The sequence below is a fragment of the Pelophylax lessonae genome (genome assembly GCF_965119305.1).
Source record: "Pelophylax lessonae genome assembly, chromosome: 9".
NCBI classification, from domain to species: domain Eukaryota; kingdom Metazoa; phylum Chordata; class Amphibia; order Anura; family Ranidae; genus Pelophylax; species Pelophylax lessonae.
The window spans coordinates 263,921,823-263,936,796 of record NC_138776.1 but is presented as its reverse complement, the minus strand read 5'-3'; the positions used below and the strand labels follow the sequence as shown (position 1 = coordinate 263,936,796).

The 14,974-nt window shown below is 46.4% G+C and overlaps 2 protein-coding genes across 4 annotated transcripts in view; both read right to left on the bottom strand.

Annotated features, from left to right (window-relative positions):
* LOC309564432 (uncharacterized protein) overlaps positions 1–14,974 on the bottom strand; it is a 70,131-nt gene that overhangs the window by 53,970 nt on the left and 1,187 nt on the right. The gene's annotated exons all lie outside the window — the stretch shown is intronic.
* The window catches only part of LOC309562643 (uncharacterized protein), a 361,535-nt gene continuing 354,596 nt past the window's right edge, over positions 8,036–14,974 (bottom strand). For 2 of the 3 annotated variants that reach the window (XM_082266915.1, XM_082266916.1), the window contains exons 2-3: positions 11,423–11,561; positions 8,036–9,822 (exon numbers count right to left, since the gene is read on the bottom strand). In XM_082266915.1, the coding sequence (XP_082123041.1) occupies positions 8,096–9,822; positions 11,423–11,486 (1,791 nt within the window). In that variant the 5' untranslated portion in view covers positions 11,487–11,561 and the 3' untranslated portion in view covers positions 8,036–8,095. Of the gene's footprint in view, positions 9,823–11,422; positions 11,562–11,756; positions 11,978–14,569; positions 14,661–14,763; positions 14,857–14,974 lie in introns of those variants that run through there. The other variant, XM_082266914.1, reaches the window with a different exon arrangement.

The window sequence follows — 14,974 nt, the reverse complement described above, 5'->3', positions numbered from 1 at the left end:
CTCGCTGTCTGTGTCTTCGCTGTCTGTGTCCCCGCTGTCTGTGTCCTCACTGTCTGTGTCCCTGTTGTCCGTGTCCCCGCTGTCTGTGTCCTCGCAGTCTGTGTCCCCGCTGTCTGTGTCCCTGTTGTCTGTGTCCTCGCTGTCTGTGTCCCCGCTGTCTGTGTCTCCGTAAACTGCGTGGGCGGGATCCTGACTCCATTGCGATTTGACTGGTCTGGCTCTCTGTAATTTGCGAAGGCTCGAACAGCACAATTAAAAGGGGCCCGCTCTCAGTGATTTCCGGCTCAGCGCGACCCACAGTTTGGGAACTCCTGCCCTACACCAACCTGTCCAGCTGTCGCCTACTCTAGCTGCCTTTAGCTGATCTCTGAAAACTCATCTCTTCAGGAAAGCCTCCACTGAACACTTTACTTACTTGAACGACTCATCCCCTCTTTGGTATCACACCCCCTACTCTTTAGATCAGGGCTTTTGTTTCAGTGGTGTGGGCTGAGGGAAGATGATACATATTTGGAGCAACCATCCAGAAGGGTCTTCCTTTTCTGGCTCTTGTGCTAAGGCAGTGGTCTCCAGACTGTGGCCTGTGGGCTGAATGCGGCCCTTTGTTTGCCTAAAGGTAGCCCTGCCACTAAGACCAATGAAGAAGCCCTATTCCTTCCACTGACACCAATGACAGGGCATTTTTCCTTCCAATGACACCAATTATGGGGCACTATTCCTCCCACTGACACCAATGACAGGGCATTTTTCCTTCCAATGACACCAATAATGGGGCACTATTCCTCCCACTGACACTAATGATGGGGCATTTTTCCTTCCAATGACGGGGCACTATTCTTACCACTGACACCAATGATGGGGCACTATTCCTCCCACTGATACCAATGATGGTGCACTATTCCGCCCACTGACACCAATGATGGGGCACTATTCCTCCCCCTGACACCAATGATTGGTCACTATTCCTACCACTGACACTAATAATGGGGCACTATTCTTCCCACTGACACCAATGATGGGGCACTATTCCTCCCACTGATACCAATGATGGGGCACTATTCTTCCCACTGACACCAATGATGGGGCACCATTCCGCCCACTGAAACCAATGATGGGGCACCATTACTCCCACTGATACCAATGATGGGTCACTATTCCTCCCACTGACACCAATGATGGGACACTATTCCTACCACTGACACCAATGATGGGGCACTATTCCTCCCACTGACACCAATGATGGGTCACTATTCCTACCACTGACACTAATGATGGGGAAATATTCTTCCTACTGACACCAATGATGGGGCAGTCTTCCTTCCACTGACACCATTGATGGGGCATTTTTCATTCAAATGACACCAATGATGGGGCACTATTCCTCCCACTGACACCAATGATGGGGCACTATTCCACCCGCTGACACCAATAATGGGGTACTATTCCACCCACTGAAACCAATAATGGGGCACTATTCCACCCACTGACACCAATAATGGGGCACTATTCCTCCCACTGACACCAATGATGGGGCACTATTCCACCCGCTGACACCAATAATGGGGTACTATTCCACCCACTGACACCAATAATGGGGTACTATTCCACCCACTGACACCAATAATGGGGCACTATTCCACCCACTGACACCAATGATGGGTCACTATTCCTCCCACTGACACCAATGATGGGGCACTATTCCTTCAACTGACACCAATGATGGGGCACTTGTTCTTCCACTGACACCAATCAAAGGGCACTATTGCACCAACCAGCAGAACAATGGGGCACTAATCCCCCCACTGACATCAATAATGGGGCACTGATCTTCCCACTATTACCAAGGATGGGGCACTAGTTCAACCACTAACACAAATAATGTGGCATTAAAAATCCCACTGCCCCCAATGATGGGGCGCTGATCCTCCCACTGACACCAAAGAAGGGGCACTGATCCTCCCACTGACACCAATGATGGGGTACTGATTCTCCCACTGACACCAATAATGGGTCACTGATCTTCCCACTGTCATTACTGACCACAGGTGCTATATAATTTTTTTTTACATTGTCTACTCCCACTGACACCGAGGCATTTTCTACTACATCTGGCCACAGTCCAGCTCCCCTATAGTCTGATGGACAGTAAACCAGCCCTTTGTTTAAAAAGTTTGAAGACCCCTGTGCTAAGGGCTCAGGGAAATTCAGCTGCCCTGTTCAGACATGGCCTTTAGGCTCTGAGGAAGAGGCATTGCCTCGAAACGCGTCAGACTTTATAGGATATTCGACTCCAACATTATGGACATTGTTCGTCGGAGTTGGCATGCTGGTTTACATCGTTTGTTTGTGAGTAGACATTTTAATGATTTATTAATAAAAACCTACTGAGGATAATGCGCTAGGCTGGTGCGCCCCTTTTTTCTTGTGTTTTTGCCTGGAGGGTATATGGAGAGGGAGCAGAGATGGAAGGTGGCTGCCTGGATGGAGCATCTTCAGAGACGTCTTCTGAGCTGAAGAATTTCATGGAAGAGCTTCGGAAAAGCTGCGGCTGGCATTGCAAAAAAGATCTCACTACCCATCAACTAATGCCCCGTACACACGCATCGACTATTGGCCGGGAATTTTCGGCCAACGTCTGATCGGCCGTTTTTCGGCTTGTTAGTATGATGCTTCCGACAACCGACTCTGACTTTTCGGCCGAAAAAAATCTGGTGTGCAGGCTATAAAATTTTTGTTGGCCGTCACCACAACGGACGATTTTCCGTCAGTCAGTACAGATTTCGGCAGACAAAAATCTGATGAGCAAGACTGGGCATGCTCAGAGAAGAAAAAACACACGGAAAGTAAACCAGCACATGACATCACTTCAGAAGTAGATTTTTGTTGGCCGAGAAAATTTGTGTGCAGTCTAGGCACATTCCAACCAACAAAACACCACTCTGGACAAAAGTCGGACGATCGGTCGGCCGATAATCGTTGCGTGTGTACGAGGCTTTAGGTACCTGTGACTGCTCACATTGGGTCAAGAGCCTAGAGTTAGAAAAACAGGATGACCTATACCAACAGTTTCATGGAAGAAAGACACTCAGAATTCAGGTACAGTGTAACCGTTTTATTACAATATATTCCATAGGTAAGAGAATTTTGTTGAAAGTTTCAACTCGCATAGGAAACCTCCAAAAGTTCCAGCATGCGGACAACTAAGAATGAAATTCCAGTAAAATTAAACCACTCTATTGTTTCTTGTTTTTGTTGGTCTTGCCTGATTATAAGAATCATTGTGAAGATGTACAGGCATGCACAAAGAGACATCAAAGAAGAAACTTTGACGCGTTTCGCAAAAAGTGCCTAATAGTAAGGAGCCGAGAAGCAGTTGGGACAGCTGGAGAAGTCATACTTGTGTTTTTGCCATCTCATCGGTAATTGGATGTAGATAGAGTGGGGAGGGTAAGAACCCCCTCCAGGTTTTCAGGGCTATTTGGTGTTCCAGTGCAGAGATTTACACAGACCAGGACAAAAACTGAGGAATATCCTGACCATTGATAGATCACACCAAACCTGGAGGAGTAGAGTCTGCCCAATGACAACTAGAAGATTTAGGAAGATCTCCTTTCACTTTCTGCTGCGTCCCAGGTCAGGAAGGATGGTAAAATTTCCCTATTAAATAGCAAAGAACTAATCAGCACAAACAGTCCAAAACTAACAACACGCAGCTGAACGCTGAAAGGTCGGAGAAAGTCAGAGAAATAGTGCAGCCCAAAATAAAACACCAATTTGGTAAAATTTCCATAAAAACCTTCAAATTTCCCTAGAACCTCTTAACCCGACCCTCTTTTTCCAGGAAAATCCCAACCATTGACAGGTGTCACCAAACCTGGAGGAGTGGAGTCTGCTCAATGACAACTGGAAGATTTAGGAATGTTTCCTGCCACTTTCTGATGCGTCCCAAGGACGGGAAGGGTGGTAACATTTTCCTAAAAAGGATAAAGTTCTGAAACGAAAAAGAGGCTACAATTTCTGGAGAAAGTGCTGCTCCAGGTGCTTTCCAATGCTGGTCACACAAGAAAATTCTTGGGCGCTTGGTCTCATGTTCTCTGCCGAAGGTTAGCCAATTAGAACTCTGATATTAACTTTATGACTAAGCCCGTGGGAGGGTGAAATGCGTCAGTTCTCTGATACAACCTCTAAGCTGGTGACTAAGCTGATTATTGGTGTGCAGCTCCCTACCACATCAAGCCCTGCTGGATGCCGGCACCCAACAACACTGAAGTTGCCAATTAGAATTCTGATACTACCTCTGTGACTAAGCCCATTGGGAGGGTGAAATGTGTCAGCCAACATGGCTTGGGAGGAGACAAGCTGAAGCTGATTCCATATTTGATGACTGGGCTGATTATTGGTGCGCAGCTCCCTACCTCTTCTGACAGGCTGTTTCAGTGGGCTGGGCAAGCCTTGCTGGATGCTGGCACCCAACAACACTGAAGTCGCCTATTATAACTCTGATACTACCTCTGTGACTAAGCCCGTGGGAGGGTGAAATGCGTCATCATGGCTTGGGAGGAGACAAGCTGAAGCCGAACTCCCGTATATGGTGTCTGGGCTGATTATGGGTGTGCAGCTCCCTACCTCCTCCAATAGACTACTTCAGTGGGCTGGGCAAGCCCTGCTAGATGCTGGCACCCAACAACACTGAAGTCGCCAATTAGAATTCTGATACTACCTCTATGACTAAGCCCATGAGAGGGGGAAATGCGTCAGAGGACATGGCTTGGGAGGAGATAAGCTGTAGGCGATCTTCCATATATTGTGACTAGGCGGAATATGGGTGCGTGGTTCCCTACCTCTTATCATAGACTGTTTCAGTGGGCTTGGCAAGCCCTGCTGGATGCCGTCACCCGACAGCACTAAAGTCACCAATTAGAACTCTAATACTACCTCTGTTACTAAGCCCGTGGGAGGGTGAAATGCATCAGTACCCTGATACCTCTGTGACTTAGCTCGTGGGAGGGTGAAATGTGTTAGCATGGCTTGGGAGGAGACAAGCTGAAGCCGAACTCTGGTATATGGTGTCTGGGCTGATTATGGGTGTGCAGCTCCCTACCTCCTCCAATAGACTACTTCAGTGGGCTGGGCAAGCCCTACTAGATGCTGGCACCCAACAACACTGAAGTCGCCAATTAGAATTCTGATACTACCTCTATGACTAAGCCCATGGGAGGGGGAAATGCGTCAGAGGACATGACTTGGGAGGAGATAAGCTGTAGGTGATCTTCCATATATTGTGACTAGATGAAATATTGGTGCGTGGTTCCCTACCTTTTATCATAGACTGTTTCAGTGGGCTTGGCAAGCCCTGCTTGATGCCGGCACCCAACAGCACTGAAGTTACCAATTAGAACTCTGATACTACCCCTTTGACTAAGCCCATGGGAGGGTGAAATGCGTGAGTACTCTGATACTGCCTCTTTGACTAAGCCCGTGGGAGGGTGAAATGCGTGAGTACTCTGATACTGCCTCTTTGACTAAGCCCGTGGGAGGGTGAAATGCGTGAGTACTCTGATACTACCTCTTTGACTAAGCCCGTGGGAGGGTGAAATACGTGAGTACTCTGATACTACCTCTTTGACTAAGCCCGTGGGAGGGTAAAATGTGTCAGAATGGCTTGGAAGGAAACAAGCTGAAGCTGATTTCGATATTTGATGACTGGGCTGAATATTAGTGTGCAGCTCCCTACCTCTTCCGATAGACTGTTTCAGTAGGCTTGGCAAGCCCTGCTGGATGCCGGCACCCAACAACACTGAAGTTGCCAATTATAACTTTGATACTACCTCTGTGACTAAGCATGTGGGAGGGTGAAATGCGTCAACACTCTGACACTACCTCTAAGTTGGTGACTAAGCTGATTATTGGTGTGCAGCTCCCTACCACATCAAGCCCTGCTGGATTCCGGCACCCAACAACACTGAAGTTGCCAATTATAACTTTGATACTACCTCTGTGACTAAGCATGTGGGAGGGTGAAATGCGTCAACACTCTGACACTACCTCTAAGTTGGTGACTAAGCTGATTATTGGTGTGCAGCTTCTTACCACATCAAGCCCTGCTGGATTCCGGCACCCAACAACACTGAAGTTGCCAATTAGAATTCTGATACTACCTCTGTGACTAAGCCCATTGGGAGGGTGAAATGTGTCAGCCAACATGGCTTGGGAGGAGACAAGCTGAAACTGATTCCATATTTGATGACTGGGCTGATTATTGGTTCGCAGTTCCCTACCTCTTCCGATAGACTACTTCAGTGGGCTGGGCAAGCCCTGTTGGATGCCGGAACCCAACAACACTGAAGTCGCCAATTATAACTATGATACTACCTCTGTTAATAAGCCCATGGGAGGGTGGGATGTGTCAGTACTCTGATACTACCTCTGTGACTAAGCCCGTGGGATGGTAAAATGTGTCAGCATGGCTTGGGAGGAGATAAGCTGAAGCCGAACTCCCGTATATGGTGACTGGGCTGATTATTGGTGTGCCGCTCCCTACTACATCATGCCGTGATGGATGCTGGCCACCCAACACCACTGAAGTTGCCAATTAGAATTCTGATACTCCCTCTGTGACTAAGCCCATGGGAGGGGGAAATGTGTCAGCCAACATGGCTTGGGAGGAGACAAGCTGAAGCTGATTCCATATTTGATGACTGGGCTGATTATTGGTGTGCCGCTCCCTATCACATCAAGCCATGATGGATGCCGGCACCCAACGACACTGAAGTTGCCAATTAGAATTCTGATACTACCTCTGTGATTAAGCCCATGGGAGGGGGAAATATGTCAGCCAACATGGCTTGGAAGGAGACAAGCTGAAGCTGATTTCATATTTCATGACTGGGCTGATTTTGGTGTGCAGCTCCCTACTTCTTCCGATAGACTATTTCAGTGGGCTGGGCAATTCCTGCTGGATGCTGGCACCCAACAACACTGAAGTCGCCAATTATAACTCTGATACTACCTCTGTGACTAAGCCCATGACAGGGTGAAATGCGTCAACATGGCTTCGGAGGAGACAAGCTGAAGCCGAACTTCTGTATATAGTGTCTGGGCTGATTATGGGTGTGCAACTCCCTACCTCTTCCGATAGACTACTTCAGTGGGCTGGGCAAGCCCTGCTGGATGCCGCTGTCACGTCGGATAGGCCTTCCGTTGGATAGCGCAATAATGACGTCAACCCCAGCTAAGCCGAGCAGTCAGTTGGAGTGACGTCATTTGCCGCGGCACTATCCGACGTGACACCGGCACCCAACAACACTGAAGTCGCCAATTAGAATTCTGATACTACTTCTGTGACTAAGCCCATGGGAGGGGGAAATGCATCAGAGGACATGGCTTGGGAGGAGACAAGCTGTAGGCGATCTTCCATAAATTGTGACTAGGCGGAATATTGGTGCGTGGTTCCCTACCTCTTATAATAGACTGTCTCAGTGGGTTTGGCAAGCCCTGCTGGGTGCCGGCACCCGACAGCACTGAAGTCAGCAATTAGAACTCTGATACTACCTCTGTGACTAAGCCCGTGGAAGCGTGAAATGCGTCAGTGAGGCGTGGCCTGGGAGGAGACAAGCTGAAGCGGATCTTCCATATATGGTGACTGGGCTGACTATTGGTGTGTGGCTCCCTACGTCCTCCAGTAGGGTGTCCTAGTGAGCTGGTCAAGCCCTGCTGGATGCCGACACCCAACAATGAAGTTGCCAATTAGAACTCTGATACTACCTCTGTGACTAAGCCCATAGGAAGGTGAAATGCGTCAAAGGGGTGTGGCCTGGGAGGACACAAGCTGAAGCTGATCTTCTAAATATGGTGACTGGGCTGATTATTGGTGTGCGGCTCCCTACCTCCTCCAGTAGGCTGTCTTAATGGGCTGGTCAAGCTCTGCTGGATGCCGGCACCCAACACTGAAGTTGCCAATTAGAACTCTGATACTACCTCTGTGACTAAGCCCATGGGAGAGCGAAATGCGTCAGTGGGCGTGGCTTGGGAGAAGTTCCCAGTACACATAGGTTAGAATGTTGTGTTTTTGTCAGATTTCATTTCGAAAGGTTTCTCACGTTGAGTATGGAAAAGAATGTTCACATGTCAGACTTCTCTGGTGTTTAAGGAGGTGTGCCTTCTGACTGAAACACTTCCCGCACTTTGAACACGAATACGGCCGCACTCCAGTGTGAATTCTCTCATGGCGCAAGAGACCGGCTTTCAGCATGAAACACTTCCCGCACTCCGTACATGAAAAAGGAAGCTCGCCCGAGTGACATTTCTGGTGTCGTAGAAGGCCCGCATTCTGAGGGAAACATTTCCCACACTCCGAGCACGAAAACGGGCGTTCGCCTGTGTGAATCCTCTGGTGTCTATGAAGATCTCCTTTCTGGGTGAAGCACTTCCCGCACTCCGAACACGAGAAAGGACGCTCGCCGGTGTGTTTTCTCTGGTGTCTTTGGAGGTCTCCTTTCCATACGTAGCATTTCCCGCACTCTAAACACGGAAAACTGTCCCCGGTCACGTGAGACCGTTGGTGTTTGAGGAGCTGACTTTTCAGGCTGAAACGTTTCATGCACTCGGAGCATGAAAAAGGACGCTCGCTCGTGTGAATTTTCTGGTGTAGGATGAGAACTGCTTTCTGAGTGAAACGTTTCCCGCACTCCTGGCAGGAAAACGGCTTTCCGCCGGTGTGGAGTTTCATATGGTCGTTGAGGCTCCCTTTTTGCGAAAACTGTTTGCCGCACTCGGAACAGGAAAAGGGCTTCTCACCGGTGTGGACCCTCTGGTGTCTGATAAGCAGCCATTTCTTGATGAACGACTTATCGCACTCCAAACACGAAAAGAGCTCCTCCCCGGTGTGACCCCTCCAATGTATCTGAAGTTCGGATTTTGTTTGAAATGATTTCCCACACTCTGTACACAACAATGGACTCTCCTCAGCGGGAGCTTTCTGTTGGGTATGACGATCTTCGACACTTTTCCTATACTCGGCGCACCTGCCGTTGTAGGCCCGCTGATGTTTCACGAGCGAGTACTTCTGTATGAAATCCTTCCCGCAGTCCGCACAGGTGTGCAGCATTTCCCGCGTGTGCGTTCTCTGGTGAAAGATGAGGTGGTGCTTCCGATTAAAACACTTCCCGCACTCCAAACACGAAAAAGGAGTCTCGCCCGTGTGGACCCTGTGATGCGATTTCAGGTGAGTGATCTGCCTGAAACGTTTGCCGCACTCTGAGCAGCAATAGGGCCTCTCGTCGGTGTGTTTTCTCAGGTGGCGCACAAGGTGCGACTTGTGGCTGAAGGATTTGCCGCACTCCGAACACAAATAAGGCCGTGCCCCAGTGTGATACAATTGGTGTCTCGAAAGTTCTGATCTCCATTTAAAACCTTTTCCGCACTCTGTGCATGAAAACGGAGCCTCGTCGTTGTGCAGCGTCTCGTGAGCTGCAAGATGGGAGCTTGTGGTGAAACATTTTTCACACTGAGGGCAAGGAAATGTTCTATCTCTTGGTGCGACGGCATCTGATTTATCGGAAGAGGATCCTTTTGGTTCAAATGAATCGCAATCTGGTGATGTATTGTCTTTTTGTGGGTAGATATTGAAGGTCAAAGTGGGCGATTCATTAGAAGGAGGTATAATGGGATCTATTGATCTATCAGTGGGGTAAGGTCCTTCAGTTATACTTTGCATTAGAGAGAGTACTCCTGAAGAATGTAGTATGATGCCATTGTCTTCTTCGTCGTCACCTGGCAATGAAATAAGATGTTCCTCCGAGGCATTGAGAACATGATAGACATCTGTTTTAAAGAGAAAATTGTATTCAATTTTATTTTTAGCTGGCAGGAGTCATGCATATTGGTTTAATAATGCTGAAGAATGGAGATGGACCTTTCATATGGTGTACAGTATCTCCTCCTCATTTGTTGGGAACATGACGTTATATTGAGGAATGGAGATGGACCTTTCATATGGTGTACAGTATCTCCTCCTCATTTGTTGGGAACATGACGTTATATTGAGGAATGGAGATGGACCTTTCATATGGTGTACAGTATCTCCTCCTCATTTGTTGGGAACATGACGTTATATTGAGGAATGGAGATGAACCTTTCATATGGTGTACAGTATCTCCTCCTCATTTGTTGGGAACATGACGTTATATTGAGGAATGGAGATGGACCTTTCATATGGTGTACAGTATCTCCTCCTCATTTGTTGGGAACATGACGTTATATTGAGGAATGGAGATGGACCTTTCATATGGTGTACAGTATCTCCTCCGCATTGGTTGGGGACATGACGTTATATCGAGGAATGGAGATGGACCTTTCATATGGTGTACAATATCTCCTCCTCATTTGTTGGGAACATGACGTTATATTAAGGAATGGAGATGGACCTTTCATATGGTGTACAGTATCTCCTCCTCATTTGTTGGGAACATGACGTTATATTGAGGAATGGAGATGGACCTTTCATATGGTGTACAGTATCTTCTTCTTATTTGTTGGGAACATGACGTTATATTGAGGAATGGAGATGAACCTTTCATATGGTGTACAGTATCTCCTCCTCATTTGTTGGGAACATGACGTTATATTGAGGAATGGAGATGGACCTTTCATATGATGTACAGTATTTCCTCTTCATTTGTTGGGAACATGACGTTATATTGAGGAATGGAGATAGACCTTTATATGGTGTACATTATCTCGTCCTCATTTGTTGGGAACATGACGTTATATTGAGGAATGGAGATCGACCTTTCATATGGTGTACAGTATCTCCTCCTCATTTGTTGGGAACATGACGTTATATTGAGGAATGGAGATGAACCTTTCATATGGTGTACAGTATCTCCTCCTCATTTGTTGGGGACATGACGTTATATTGAGGAATGGAGATGGACCTTTCATATGGTGTATAGTATCTCCTCCTCATATGTTGGGGACATGACGTTATATTGAGAAATGGAGATGGACCTTTTATATATTGAGCAGTATCTCCTCCTCATTGGTTGGGAACATGACGTTATATTGAGGATTACAGATGGACCTTTCATATGGTGTACAGTATCTCCTCCTCATTTGTTGGGGACATGACGTTATATTGAGGAATGGAGATGGACCTTTCATATGGTGTACAGTATCTCCCCCTCATTTGTTGGGAACATGACATTATACTGAGGAATGGAGATGGACCTTTCATATGGTGTACAGTATCTCCTCCTCATTTTTTGGAACATTAATTTGAGGAATGGAGATGGACCTTTCAAGGGAGTAGAATATTTACAACTTATTTGATGGGAAAATGATATACTGAGGAATGGGGATGGACTTTATAGTAAGGAGGGGTATATCGCTGATTACTTCATCGGTTTCAGCATTTCATACTCACCTGTGCTGATATCTAGAGAAGACTCTTTCCCTGTCGTTGTCACTATCATCCCAACTTCCTCCATAGATTGCTGATCACCTCCCAAATGTGTCTTTTCTTCCTCTTTAAGCCAAGCTTTTATATCTATATCTTCTTCACACTATAGAAACAGAACATTTTACAATTAAAATAGAGAGAACTAAAAAACTAATGCTACCAGGTTGTATCTGGAGAATATTAGAACTTTATCTACCTGATGATGGTGAGGGATGGTGTGATCCTCCTGTGTGGAATCCCGGGAATACGGAGGACGGGGACATCTCTCTGGTGGGTTCCCATTACTAGATCCATCTACCTGATGATGGTGGGGGATGGTGTGATCTTCCTGTGTGGAATCCCGGGAATACAGAGGACGGGGACAACTCTCTGGTGGGTTTCTGTAACTCAATGGCTCCATAATTGCATCCTTGTAGAGATCCTTGAGTCCTTCTGAAAACTCCTCCATAAAACCAATAAATTCTGGATATGAAGGAAGATGTCTCTTTGGTTTATCCTCCAAGTCATGGCCGTCATATGCTGGAAAAAAAAATTAAATTCATAGTAGAAACATCTTCGTTCTTCTGCAATCATGAGTCATATAAGTCAGTCTATTTGTCGTAGTTTCTATAGCTGTGAAATGAGATTTGATACGACCATAATAACACCAACACAAGATAAGTGATCAAATAAAGTGACCAAACCAACAATGGCGCCATGTCATGGTCTACATACACGGTTTAGTGTTTAACCACTTGTCGACCAGTCACTGGGACTGTACTGCGGCAAAGTGGCTTGATTCCGTCCAGCGACGTAGACCTACGTCGCTGGACTCCTCCCCTTGTGGGCGGCGGCTCGCTCCCGCTGTATTCAGTCACAGTGGGAGTCGGGCCAGGGGAGGAGCGGCGGCGTTTGCCGCTGTTCTTCCGTGATCGTCGGGGAATCGAGTCTGGAGATCCGCCCACTTGTGTAAACAAAGCAGGCGGATCTCCTAAGTGAGAGGCAGGGTCAGATTGCAGGGTTCAGCATAGCTCAACCTGCGATCTGTCCCTGTGTCACTCAGTCACCTCCCCCCACACACGTCAGTAAGCACCAGGCATACATTAACCCCTCCCTCTCCAATAAAATTAACCCCTTCCCTGCCAGTGTCATTTTTACAGTAACAGTGCATATTTATAGCACTGATTACTGCAGTAATGTCACTGGTACCCCCAAAAGTGTCAAAAATGTCAGTAAAGGGTCCGATCTGTCCGCCGCAATGTCGCAGTCCCGCAAAAAAAAAAAAATCGCAGATCGCCGCCATTACTCGTTAAAAAAAAAAACACCAAAAACGACAGAAATCTTTCCCTTTGTTAGTAAATGCGATAACTTTTGCGCAAAATAATCAAAATACGCTTATTGCGATTTTTTTTTACCAAAAATATGTAGCAGAAAACAAATTGGCCAAAAATGATAAAAAATTTTGATTTTTACATTTTTTTGGGGGGGGAATTTCATATAAAAAAAATGTGAAAATATTGTTATTTTTTCAAAATTGTCGCTCTTTTTTTGTTTATAGCGCAAAAAGTTAAAATCGCACAGGTGATCAAATACCACCAAAAGAAAGCTCTATTTGTGGGGAAAAAAGGACATAAATTTAATTTGGGTACACATCGCACGACCGCGCAATTGTCCGTTAAAGTAACGCAGTGCCGAATCGCAAAATATGGCCTGGTCAGGAATGGGGTAAAATCTTCCGGTCTTAAAGCGGTTAGAAATACGCTCATTGAGAATTTTTTTGTCAAAGACATGTAGCTAAATACATTTTGGCCGAAATATATGACAAAAATTGAATATATTGGATATTTTTTAACTGTCAAAGTAGAAAAATATTGTTATTTTTTCAAAATTGTCACTCTTTTTTTATTAACCACTTGCCGACCGCCGCACGACTATCTACGTCGGCGGTCAGCCCCTCACAGGCAAACTAACGTAGGGCTACGTTGCTTGCTTGTGAGGGTCTAGGGAGCGAGCGCGCGCCCCCGGGGGCGCGCTCCCGCTCCCGCGTGGTCACGGACCCCCCCGCGCGTGTGACCAGCGGACCCGATGTCCGCCGGTCACTCGGCGATCGGCGGGGGAGAGGGAGAATGTCAGGCAGCTTGTGTAAACAAACTGCCTGTCATTCTCCTCGCTGCAAAGACACTGATAAAACGGATCTGGTATGTAGATCCGTTGATCAGTGTCCTTACAGCTAGAGCCACAGCCAATCACAGTAGAAAGCACGCCCCTAGGGACACACACAGCCCCTCCCTTCCAAATAAAGTTAACCCCTTCACTACCAGTGTATTTTTACAGTAACAGTGCATATGTATAGCACTGATTACTGTAGAAATGTCACTGGTAACCCCAAAAGTGTCAAAAATGTCAGTCAAGGGTCCGATCTGTCCGCCGCAATGTCGCAGTACCGCAAAAAAAATCGCAGATCGCCGCCATTACGCGTTAAAAAAAAAAACAACAAAAATGACAAAAATCTTTCCCTTTGTTAGTAAACGCGATAACTTTTGCGCAAACCAATCAAAATACGCTTTTTGCGATTTTTTTTTTTACCAAACATAGGTAGCATAAAACAAATTGGCCGAAAATTTTTAAAAATTTTGATTTTTACATTTTTTTTGGGGGGAATTTCATATAAAAAAATGTGAAAAATATTGTTATTTTTGCAAAATTGACGCTCTTTTTTTGTTTATAGCGCGTGATCAAAAAATCGCACAGGTGATCAAATACCACCAAAAGAAAGCTCTGTTTGTGGGAAAAAAAGGACGCCAAATTCGTTTAGGTACAGCGTCGCACGACCGCGCAATTGTGCGTTAAATTCACGCAGTGCCGAATCGCAAAATACTTCCTGGTCGGAATGGGGGTAAAATCTTCCGGGGCTTAAGTGGTTAATATCACAAAAAATGAAAAGCGCAGAGGTGATCAAATACCACCAAAAGAAAGCTCTGTTTGTGGGGGAAAAAAGGACGTAAATTTCGTTTTGGTACGGCGTTGCATGCCTGCGCAATTGTCAGTTAAAGTCGCACAGTGCCGAATCGCAAAACGTGGCCCGGACGTAAGACAGCAAAATCCTCCGGTGGTAAAGTGGTTAATACTTACCTGTCTTCTCCATAGACCGCAGAGCATCTCCTGAATAAGCTTCTTCTTTTTCCTCCTTACACTCAACTTTCACATCAATTGGGTCCTCATCCTAAGCCCACAAAAATGACAAGAAAAGATGTCTGAGAATAAAGAAAAGTTCTTAATCCTAGATAGTTTGAAGTCTTTGTTGACTTCCGGAGTCTTGGAAATACCTGGTCCTTAGGTACAATGGTGTGATCTTCCTGTGTGGAATCCCGGGAATACAGAGGACGGGGACATCTCTCTGGTGGGTTCCCATTACTGGATCCATCTGTAGGAAACACACACACTGACTGAATACATTGTTTCTATGTGTTTATCAGATGATGGGGGATCTAGGTGGAGCCTCCGTACTGCTCTCTCCTTTACAATAAAGTCTCCTCT